The 12,331-nt window shown below is 41.1% G+C and overlaps 1 protein-coding gene across 1 annotated transcript; it reads left to right on the forward strand.

The window, feature by feature from the left end:
* Positions 1-11,797: 11,797 nt before the first annotated feature.
* Positions 11,798-11,920, forward strand: LOC122623525. Its single transcript, XM_043802731.1, has one exon. The coding sequence runs from the start codon at positions 11,798-11,800 to the stop codon at positions 11,918-11,920; it is 123 nt and encodes a 40-aa protein (XP_043658666.1).
* The last annotated feature ends 411 nt before the right edge of the window (positions 11,921-12,331 follow it).

Here is a 12,331-nt window from a genome sequence, read left to right on the forward strand (position 1 = left end):
TATTTGCTGCAAACAGAACCGAGAACACACGGTGACGTGACGAAAGTGGTGTGTCGAGTGACGAAGTGTGCGAGCGCGCTGCATTTGTTTACGATTTCGATTCCGACTCCACCACTTGTCGTTGGGGGGCGTGGAAGAGGAAGAGCGAGCGGCGCGGCAAGAAACGAGAGAAGAAGAAGCAGCAGCAGCAGGACACACGCAACGTGCAACATTGTGTGCGTGCGTGTGTGTGTTTCTGTGTTCGTTTGTTTGTTTGTTTGTTTGTTTGTGTGACGAAAATACAACAAGTGCAAGCGACAATAGCAAGCGGCAGCAACAACAACCGCATAGAAGCTCCTTGGCAGAACGGGACAGCAGCAACAACAGGAGTGCGAAAGCAAGAGAGTGTGCGAGTGCGAGCGAGAGAGAGAGACAGCTGTTATTGTTGTTGCTACACGATGATTAATGGGGAATCTGCCGCTACAACAACAACAACAAATCAAGTAAGTAAGCCGCTAAACTAATTACATTTCGCAGCGTTATTTATCTACTTTGTTTTTTGGTCACCAAATGAGTTTACCATTAACCACATATTAATATCAATTCCACGTTCTATATATTTAGCTTAATCAATTAATTTATTGATTTGTAAGCCGCTGTTGCAAGCGAAAATCCGGATTAAACTAGTACACATCTTATCTTTGGCGTTTTTCCACGAGTTGTTTCGTGTCATTCGTTTTGATTTTTAATTTTTGTTGTACTTATTTCGGCACCTACGTGGCCCTTTCAAAAAATAATATTGAAATATAGCTTATTACTACTTTTTTTTAAGAACAATGTAAATCACTTTCCTCAAGCAGGAAATTAACAAATTAAAGTTCTTTAGTTTTTCCAATGTCGTTAAGATTTTGTTAAATTTTAAGTGGCCTCATCATCATTACAACTACAGTTTGAACATTTCAGCAATTATATTATTATTATAATATTATCTTCTTTATTTCTTTAACACTTTGAAATCCATTAAATATTTATCTTATTGCATTTGGCGTCACCAGTTAAACGGATTTCTTAGCGTTTGCCTTCGCTTTCGAGAAATGGGAATTATTTTTGCTGCGGTTTCCACTTTTTGCTCTTCCTCGTCTCCTGGTCTTTATCATCATCTCCTTCCACCTCTTATTCCTGGTTCCTGCTGCAACTGCTTCTTCTTGCTCCTAATGAGAGTGCTTCAATTTCAATGCAGTTTCTTTTTTTCTTGCAACTCGCGCTTTTTTCACATGTGTGTGAGAATCGCCAGATGTGAGTGTGTGTGTGTGTGGGCTTGCGATTTGAAGTTGCAACAAGGGGCGCTTCATCTGTTCGCCGCCCCCTGGCATGCCCCCATTGCCACGCCCCTTTTGTACCTTTGGGCGGAATTTTCGTTTTATTTTGTCAAAGTTTGTTGCACTTTTCGCAGTCAGCAGCGCGAACAAGTCCTTTGCATCCTGCCTCCTTTTGTCCCCTAGTCCTTTTTTTGTCCGCCAACATTTTTCCCTCTCCCTCTCCTTTTTTTTTTTGCTTAATACATTTTTTTCTTCCAACAATTAGTCGCAGCTGGTGAAAGAGTGCAGAAATGCAAAAATGCAGAAATGCAGCGGTAGAAGCAGAGACAAAACGGCGATAATAGACAAAAGGCATACAGTAGAACACCACTACGAAAACCATAAAAAAAGGAGAACAAAATTCCTTGGATAAATGTATGTTTAACTGTAGAAAACAATTTAATTTCAATACAGGTTTTTTATTATTTTTGGTTAGAAAGTTCTTAAGAGAACTACCAAAAACAGTTAATCTCTAACTGCTCACTTCAGTAATAAGAAACTAAGAATCAGATGCTATTTTAAAAAGTATCTGCTTAGGCCACTGAGCACTGTATCTGCATCTGCATCGCATAGTATCTCTGCGCTGGCTTATTTATGTACATATTTCACTTGGCACTTGTTATATTTATACGCTCCACACACACACTTACAGCCCCTTCTCCTTCTCCCCCCCCCCCCCCCCCCCTGCCCGTGGACCCCTGTCCCCTCTTACCACCCGTAGCCCCCGTACCCTTCTCCTGTGTGCCGTCATCAGTATGCCAGTTGTCACTTCATCTTTTTAAATGCGCCTCATGGTTTTCAATTTCGAGGAACAAGTGGCCCAAAAGTGCTGCCCAAGTGCCCATATTACATCTACACACAGAAAGAAAAACCTATGCGATTAGCCACTTATAAGACACTTGCGTGGATATAAAAAGGTTTATATGTAATTTAAAAAAAAAATCAGATTTATGTACATACATATTCCGAACTGAATAAAGTCATATCTTGCAGGAAATCAATGTTCAGCTTTTGGTTTTATCTTTTGGTTTTGTACTTATCAAAGCTATTCCATTTTTATCTGATCAAATCCAAGGCAAATATTCCCTGTGTACCCCCTTCCCCTTTTCTGTGTTTGAATGACGCCTCTTTCGCCTTCGGGCAAAATGCAGCGCAAATGAAATTAGTCGCTGGGAGTTGGCTCAAAAGGAGCTGCGAACACGACAGATATACAGATGCAAACTCAATAAGCCAACTAAATGCAGATTTCAAATTTATCCGCACGGCACAGAAACTCGCGCACAATTTGCACATTTTTCGCCAGATTCCTCAAAGAGCAAAAAGAACTTCTTCTTTTTCCCTGCAAAGTTCAGCGAATACCGCCCATCCGTTCAGATCCCAAACCTTATAGATAGAGCCATATACACCATCACCATTACCATCGCCATCAGCATAACCATCGCCATCCCCATCCCCATCCCCATCGCCATCGCTCGTATTTCTTTGGAGCGGCGTAAAATCATTATTCGTCACGCTCAGATTGGCGCACTTGAACGGCCAGGTAGACGTGTTTGCATACAACTCTATAACTCTATAACTCCATAACTCCGTAACTCTGTCACACTCACCTGGTCTTTTGCACTTGGAAGTTGATGTTGGAGTTCTCGAGGGGAAACCACTGGGTATGACAACCGATGGCGGGTTGCTCAGGTGTGAATCCATTTTGGGCAATGGCTGGGATAGGAGGGGGTGGTGTTTTTAGTGGCGAAGAGTATTGTAAGCCGTATTGAAAAGTATATTTTAGTTGGCAGGGAATCCAAACAGTTTTGTGAGATTATTCATTGGGTTTGTAAGCAGTTCTGTGTTCTAAATTATCATTTTTACAATTCATTTATTGAAGTTATCCAAATAAAGTTGTAAGTTGACCTACACATTCTTCCATTGTTTCTTTGTACATTTTACAAATCTTATCAGAACTCGAACAAATATAATAACTTCATAAATAAACTAACTGCTGCACCTAAAAATAGCATATCCGCTTTTAATATTTAAGGAGTTGTCTCTGCGATACATTTACGATGCGAGTCGTTGTGCTTTTCCCCGAAATCGAACGATGAAATCTGCACACCTGTTGATTCCGCTCGATGCTGTTTTGGCCCACATGCAAGTGGGCTACTGAGTTACCCTGCAAAAATAAGAGCAACGTGACACTCGTGCCATTAATGGGCACTTTAGGCCCGAACAAAAGAATACAAACAAAAAAAAGGGGGAGCAGTACAAATTAATTATGAATAATAACATTGTGCATTTATCATCATTCATTCATATTAACTTGGCCCATCAGCATTTTTCAGCATTTCAACATTCCCTCAAATCGCGGCCCATTAAAGGCCGGAAAGAAATAAAACGAAATGAATATGAGAATAATGAAAATTAAGGCAAATATGCAAAGGGGGCGACACGCAACGTTGACTTGGCTGTTTGTTCTGAGCTGGCCAACAAAATTTTGATGATGGCCTCCGAAGAGGAAGGTCGTTCTCGTTCTCGTTTTTTGTTTTTCATTTCTTTTTTTTTTTTTGGCGGTGGGTTTCCCACTTTTGCAAACACACAGAAGGCGAAGGAGGAGGGGGGACTTTGCAATTGCACAAATTGCCTTGGTGGGGGAAAAGGAAACTCCTTGGCTCCATTAAAAGTTGGCCCATTTGACATGGGGCGCGTTAGCCACCCACCACTGCCAGCGAAGAAGGAAGTTTTAATGGCCTTCCCACGAAATCTTCTCGGGGACACGTAAGCCCTTTTGTCAAGCTTCTCTTTCGCGCAAATATCAAAGAGAAAGCACGCCAAAGCAGTGACGTCAGAAGGCACTAAAAAAACAGTAAACCACATTTAGCCAAAGAAATGCGGCACTTTTCTCAGTAGTTACTACGTCATCTCAAATTTGACTGCAAAAAAAAACAATAAAATATAACGTTCAGAAGAATAAACAACTTTTCTTTCGGTGTAAAGAACCCAGACGAAAATCGCCAAGAAAGTCGTGCAATAATAACGTAGTAATGGGGTTAATAGTATGCCATTTTAAATCAATAAAAGTCTGGAAATACGCATTCATAGAAACAATGATTCTTTTCGCGCTCCATTTACTCACATTATTTGAAAAGCGCCAAATTATGCATATCAAGTTGTATTTCTTTCTGAAAAGTAACTGACTCATTATTTCAAAAATAATTTCAAATCGCTTACAAATCTGTACATATCGCAATAGCTGATAATTTATAATCAGTAAACAACTTACTTTAATGCGCATTTCATTACCATTAAATTGAATCCTTTACCTTTTAGTCAGTAATGCGATGAATATTATAAATTAATGATGTAATACCAACTAGAAAGTATCTCAAATTCCAACATAATAATAATAATAATAAAAATTGATTTTTTCCGGTGCCAAGTGAACGAGTTGAGAAGCGTGCAAATGCCAGTGAAACGAAATGCAATAAATGAAATAAAATCAGAGGAGCACATTTGGCATGCTTATCAGTTTTAGCTCAGAATAATATAATATAATATAATATAATAAAACGTCGCAACGCCTCTTCAGCGGAAACTTTGTTGCCAATTTGCATACAATGCAGTTTGCAGTTTACAGTTTTCAGTTTGCAGTTTGCCATTTGCAGTTGGAAATTTTCATCTGGCGATTTGGCAGTTCGCTCGCTGTGTTCACAATTCACTGCGCCGATTGCGCGATTGTTACATTTTGATCAGTTTGTTTGCATTATTTGTAGCTACTCTATTTGTTTGGCTTGGCTGCAACACAATGTCAAAGTCGTTTGAGGGCCTCGCCTTTCAATCGATTCAACGATAAACGCTTCCGCTCCCCTCGCTTTAATTTTTTCGTATTTTTGTATTTATTTTTTCTGTTGTTGTTGTCATCAGAAAAGTTTCAGGTTCATTGACTCGCCGTATGTATGTTTATATACACACATATATATATATGGGCATTTATTCCGCTCGCCATCTGGGGTGTTAATTACTTTTTGTTTTAATTGTCAATTTATTGGCGCCATATCGAACACACTGCAACACCAATTTGCGGGCAAAGCCACTTTGAAGGCTATTTTCTCGGGGATTTTCTCTTTGCTCCTCGCAAAATGACAGCCGCTCGCAACTAAACAACTACAGTGGTGCCTCGGTACGCGGTAATTTCATTTTTAGTCATCAGCAAATATAAAATAGCTATGCACACATACACAGCGCCAAACGATTTATGCAAACTGAGCCAAATTCCCTTTTCATACAGTGCAAATAATGCTGTGATGCTATGAAATGATGAAATGCAAATTCTGGGAACTGCACGTGAATTACATAAATCAGTGAATGAGCAAAGCAGCAAAGCACCGAGCACCTTACCATTTACAATTTACCATTCCATGGGAGTCTGAATGGAATTTTGAGTGAAATGTTTGTGGGTTTATTTCAGTTCAGTTCAGGGCTTCATTTAAGGAGGCAAACCAGCAACGTGATTGCATATTTATGCACTTCGTACTACACACACATGGCACATGGCACATGCCCCAAAAATCTGTGTTAGCTGGTTGGGGTTGCCAATTGGAAGCTAGTTTCCACCCACAGAAGTTGGCCTGCTTTTCGTTTGGCCCATTGATGTCTGACGGCTGATGTTCCTGAGGAGCTTATGGCCCTAAGCCCCTCAACTGTTAATTACAAACAAACGATTGCTCACTGGTGCGTTGGCCATCGGAAATTATATTCACCAAAGTGCTATCGCTGGCATTGGGATGAATATCGTTGCCATCGCAAAATCTTCACTTCCAGCCGGTGTGGACTCATAATCTATGCCCGGTGAGGTTCAATGCACTTGTCGATTTCACAGCTGGATAAAGTCGGGCACATCGCTTAGCCCATTCCTCAAAATACATTCGTGTGCCCCCGATATGTACATACATACATATATATACATATAGTCGACGTGTATCCCCCGGATTCGACGCTATATTTATACAGCAGTTGACATAACACAAATTGAATTATAACATTTTTACCGTCTCCGCTTTCTCGGCCATTGGCATCATCCAACGTATTTTCAATTTTTCGTATTTTTTTTTTTCGTATTTCGGTGACGTTTCGTGTGTAACGCGATCAGACGTTAAGTTTTAATTAACACATTTTCCCAGGCACCCGACTCGCCACTCCAGATCATCGCGGCGTTGGGGGGCTTTAGGGGGTTAAGCGGGCTAAGAGGGACGTTATTCACTAGTCACGTTAAAATCTAACGACGCTGCGCTCCAGCGTGCAAATATTCCCGGAATATTCGCTCCATTGCATCCGTAAGGTGGGTGGTGGGGGGTTGGGGGGGTTATAGCCCTGTCAACTGTCCCGGGGTTTTGATAACGCCCTATGCTGCGTTGAAGCCCACTGGCTGGCTAGACGGCAGTGATGGCAGCTACATTATTTGATTACCAACATCCACTAACTTTTAATTGCAAAACACTGGCCGATTACAAGAAAGTTGTGCACGTGTCTGCGAGCAAAACTTTACAAATTCCTTTCAGATTACGTTTATTTAATAAATATTAACTCAGCTACTAAATCATTCATTTAATATAGGACTACACATGTAGTTTAATCAATCACCGACATGCTTACATCGAGGAACTTTGGATGTATACAAATCTATTTTTGTTTACTAAAACATTTCATTTTATTAGCAGCGGTAAATGTGTGTTTGTTTGCAGGACACATGTTGCAATCGTTCTATTTGCTTTGTGTTTTTATGTGTTTGTCAAACAAAACTGTCTCAGGAAATCAGAGACACATTTTATTTGCCATTTATTAAATAATGTAGTTCGAGAATGGCAAACAAAATGTGTGAATAAAGGAACGTTTGCAGAGCCAAAGAACTTAAAGCCTTTCAAATATTTATAAATCGAAAACCAACTACCAGTCTTGGCCCAAACGCACATAATTCAGCTACACAAAGATCTAATTTCAATCTAATAGCCACATTTCATTTCGGTTTCGGAATGTTTGGCTATGCACACGGGCCAGATATTCATTCGATTCATATGGAAATTAAATGGCAACAATAAACCAAAAGCTGTGAACCGCAAAAAAGCTTGTTTATTTTGTGTTTCTCTCTCCTTTTTTTTGACCATTTTAATTGAATTAAAAATGGCATCGTTCGGCTCATTTGGCCGGGATTAGTGATTGATGTTTTGGCATTGCCGCCCAACTGACGTCCATGGATTTTCCCCAAACTTCTCCTGTTTTCGACCTTTAAAGTCGGCCAGAACTGACGGGATTATAGCCAAGTTAGTCAGAACTCAGAACTGAGAACTTCGGGACGCTGCTGCATATTGTCTAAAGTAATTTATAATATCACGACGTGACGTGCTTCTGCCTGATAAATGAGCCGAGTGTCGCCACGGAGTCAGTTTGTTAAATAATAAACTCTCCTCTCGCCAGTCGAGCGGCGGGAAATAGGGAAATGGGAAATAGGAAATAGGGATGCGGGGCTACAAAATATGGAGAGCCACGTTTCGTTTCGCTGGAAAAAAACGAATGAAAGAATAGAATGGCTACGCTTCACCGGCTGGGATCAGCCCACTTGCCAACCCACTTTTCAGCCCAGTTTCCATGCCACGATGGTGTAGTATCATCCCTCAGCTGGAAAACCCATTTTCATTCGCCTTTCTAACTGTGCTTAAGCCGCAGCGTTTTGTTGTCGCACTTGGCGCGCTTTAGTTTCGGAATTTTCCATCAAATCATCAACACTTCCCGCAGAAAGCGTGGCTCAACATTATTTATGCAGATTTTCTTTCCACTTTTTGCCCGCTTTTCCCCGCTTTTCCCTGCGTTTCCCAGCTTTTCCCCGCAAAACAAAAGGCAGGAGATAGTGGGCGCAACAAGCGTGTGAACTAGCGCCAGGCTATGTATTTCCCAAAGTACAGTGGGACAAAATGGGCAACACTGCGTATAGAAAGTTGGATAACTAAACGAAAGAAAGCTGAAGTGGTGGAATTTAAATTTATATTATTCGTTTGCAAATGCAATAACAATTACAATAAGTAGAAAAATAAAATCAAATAAAATGATTGAAAAGCATCAAAGTAATTCGCATATTTAAATGAGGTTTAGCTAATCGCCGAAGCAACCAATTTCGAACCACTGTGCCAACAGGGCCGAAAACAAAATGCCATTAAGCTTAAGTTGAGCATAACATAAGAACAAAAGCATCTGAGAACTGTTTGTGGAAATAAAAAACTCAAAGTCCCATAAAATAAAGTAGGAAAAACTCTTCGTATGCATAAACAATTTAATGCGTTTGTTCGACTGCGAGTGTTTGTGTGTGTGCGTGTATGTGTGTGTGTGTGGTGTGTGTGTGGCAATACAATACAATTTACACGCTTATTAATTTTTACAAGACTTTAACCGACACTTGAGCCAAACAGCAAACGGCAAACAACCGACAACAAAGGCAACAAAAACTGGAGCGAATGTTTTCGAATGTGTGTGAATGTTTGCCAACATTACACATACACTCACTCACACACACACACACACACACACACACACTCGTAGTGCACCTCTTCAAACAAAAACTCAACTTGGTTTTCGGGCTATTATTATTATTCTTTTCTCTGTATTTCGTTTTTTCTTTTTTTTTTATGTTTTATATTCCCTTTATTTGCGTGGAAGCAGTTGAAAAAAAAAAAAAAAAAAAAGTAGAAAAGGGTTTTTCCCGACTGCCGTGGCAACTTTGCTCTAAAAAGTTTTTGCACCCATTGCGAGCGGGGGGAGGGGGCAAATTCGGGGGTAAAAATATATAAGCCACAATTTTAGCATGCAAAAAATATGGGCAAAGGAATTTTCTATTTTTATTTATTTTTTAATATCACAACTTTTCGACACACGAAAGGCAGCAAAGCGGCGGCGGCGTGGAGTGGAGTGGAGCGGAGTATGTGGCATGTGGCAAGCCGAAGAACAAGCAAGGCCCTTCAGGGCTTTCTGTCATATGTGGAGATACATTCTCAGTGCACGTGCACTGCAACAAAAGTGGTGGCAGTTCTCTTTGCTGAGCTGTTTACTATGCTGACCTGATTGCCACAGATGTCTTAAAGTAAACACTTCACATTTTAACAATAATATACAACTAGTTTAGTGCTCAAGTGAGTTCTGTTGACTGCCAATGAAAATTAGGCAATGACGTGGAACTATCTGCAATTGTGGCAAATGCTCAATTAAAAATAGAACAGAGGAATATGATATATTAGAAGAGGAATATTATAATTTGGTATTGCCAGAAAGTTAGTATAAAACACTTGGTTTCCTTCAGTGTACACACGCCCCCTTTGCGCCGTGTCCTTGCTGTGCTTGTTGTGCTCCAGGATTTCGGGTCCTTGGGCTGGGGAGTGACCAACAAGTTGGCAGGATCAGATGGCAGGAAGCACAGGAGCACACGCGCTGCAAAAGTGCATGTGTAATTGGGAATAACGAGATATATGTTTGCAGCAAACGCCAAAGGTGAAATGTGCAGGGAAAAGGTAAAGGTAAAGGAAATGACAAGGCCAAGGGAAGATGGAAAATGGGAAGATGGAAAATGGGAAGATGGAAAATGGGAAATGGGAGGGGAACACCTGCGACGCCGACGACGACAAATTGCCAGCTTTTTGAAAGTTTTGGCCAAACCGAAAAGAAAATAGTTTCTAAGGTTGAACGAGTGACGAAAGCTTTTCACACACCCACCCAAAAACGAAAATCGTTTTTGAAAACTTACGACTCTACGTGGGCGGAAAACTGTGCGTGTGTGCGTGTGTGTGTGTGTGAGTTTTCTTTTGCCAACAAATAATTCGAATTTAAAATTAATTAAAGTTTTGCGGAATTGTAAAAGTTCACTCCTCGAGTTTGTGCGTAGCAAATAAAAGATAATTAATGGCAATCGGATTCCAATTCAGAAGGCGTGTAAAGTAATTTGTATTGAGAAAGTATTACCCAAAGGCAAAGTATACAAGTTGAGCAATGACTTTTGTTAATCGCATTTCAAGTGGTGTCCCAAAGTGAGCTGTAGTAATATCTACTCGGAAACTAAAACCCATTACCTTCAGCCTTTGATGTCTGCAATTGTTTGCAGAGACAGCCGCTCACTGAATGCGTGCTACAGTGTTAGCCCGAATTTATCCAAAAAATGTAATGTGTATGGAAGCCCTCGATGGCCTTTAAGCTTTTTAAGTTCACCCAGAACGACCCATACCATTACATAGTATGTATATAGTACATTTTTCGCTTTGTGGCACTTTAGTCTCCTATCTGCTTGCCAGTTGGTATCGCTCCGCTGCTCTGTGTCTATCATCCTGGGCCTGGACCTGGGTCTGGGCCTGGGCCGGGGCCACCTCCACTTCCGCTCATATGTCGGAGCTGGGAAAGTTGAGAATTTAAAGGAATTATAAGTACTCGAGCATCTGACACGTCGGCCGCACTTGGGAGACTTGCAGTTGCCGGGACTTGGCAGTTGGCAGTTGTCAAGTGTGCTCCGGCCACTCACTATTCCTCACTATCCCTCACTTTACCCCCCTTACAACCCCCATCCCCTTACTGCATCTACTCAATCGTCTGATGGCAACCCGTTTTTCCTGCCAACGGGCGGAAAGCCCAGTGACGAATGTCGCCTGAAACTCATATGCACTCCAGCTCCTTGAGGGCGAATAGTTTGAGGGATTTGCAGCCACAGTGTGTGGGCAATTACAGTCAAACTTCCCTGCGTTGCGAAATTGATAAGCTTGCCATTCCACTGGCAAGTTGTTAAATATGAATTTCAATTCTTGTCAGGCAAAAGCAAAAGCACCAGGAGTCCAAGGTAACTATTGTATAATATTACAGATGTATCATGGATTCTCCCTCATTTTTACATGAAAGATTTGGGACTTTAAAGAGCTTTAATCCTTTTACTATTTGTTATCCTACTAAGCCACTTTAAATCTATTATTTGAATTAATTTCTTTATTTATAAACTTCTAAATAAAGTGCTCAATTTGCGGGTACTGTCTATTGTGCTTTAATAATGTATATGGCATTCTACTGTACTTCGGGGCACTTTGAGTCTCTGGGAAAACATCTGGTAAATGTCTTCTGTGTTTGAGCCGCTTACTCCACTCCCTCTTTAGGGGCACCTCCCCCTTCCCCTTCCCATGGGAGTCACGTTCATATGTCATATTGAAAAGGAAAAGAACAAATGTATCGTGGATGATTTCTAATCAAATATATCATGTGTTCCATCGCCCAGCCAGGGAAATTGTGTTTGCACTTTTCTCTCCTCTTCTCTGCTCTTCTCCTCATCTGTTCATTTCGTTTTCGTTATTGTTCTCATTTTCGTGTTGGTATTTTGTATTTATTCGTTATTCCTTCTTTTTTTTTGTTTGTGATGCAAGGTGATTAATAATATTTCCATGTTTGCCGTTCCTTTTGCAGGTATGACGGAGGAAATAACCGGCGATTGGAGCTACTACGTGTATATCTCGCTGACGTTGGTTCCAGTCTATTTGGCATTTCGGCTCATTAAGTCACTCGGCTGGCAGCTCTTCGTCAACAACTGAGCAAACATCTGGACCCAAAAACTGAAGCTGAAGCCGAAACTGAAGCCCGAAACTGAAGCTGAAGCTGAAGCTATAACTGCGACTCAAACTGAAACTGAAGTTGCAACCGTCATCAGGGGAATCCGTCGTCGTCGCGGAAAACGAAAAGGAAAAGTCGAGCGGCCAAAGTCGATGAGGTGCGTAGTCACTTGAGGTTGCCAGTCAGAAGCGGTCGAGTGCCGAAAGTCGAGTGTCGATAGTCGAGTGCCAGCCATTGAAAGTTGCACGATACCAGCGAAAGAGAAGGCCAAGTGATACTGCGGTTTACTTTCGAAAACCGATGTGGGGATACCCTGTACGTTACACATTAACTAGCCCATAAAGTGTACCCATCAACTTAAAGCAAGAGAAAAGCATTGGTTGCAAGTACTT

The sequence above is a fragment of the Drosophila teissieri genome, chromosome X (genome assembly GCF_016746235.2).
Source record: "Drosophila teissieri strain GT53w chromosome X, Prin_Dtei_1.1, whole genome shotgun sequence".
In the NCBI taxonomy this organism is placed as follows: Eukaryota; Metazoa; Arthropoda; class Insecta; order Diptera; family Drosophilidae; genus Drosophila; species Drosophila teissieri.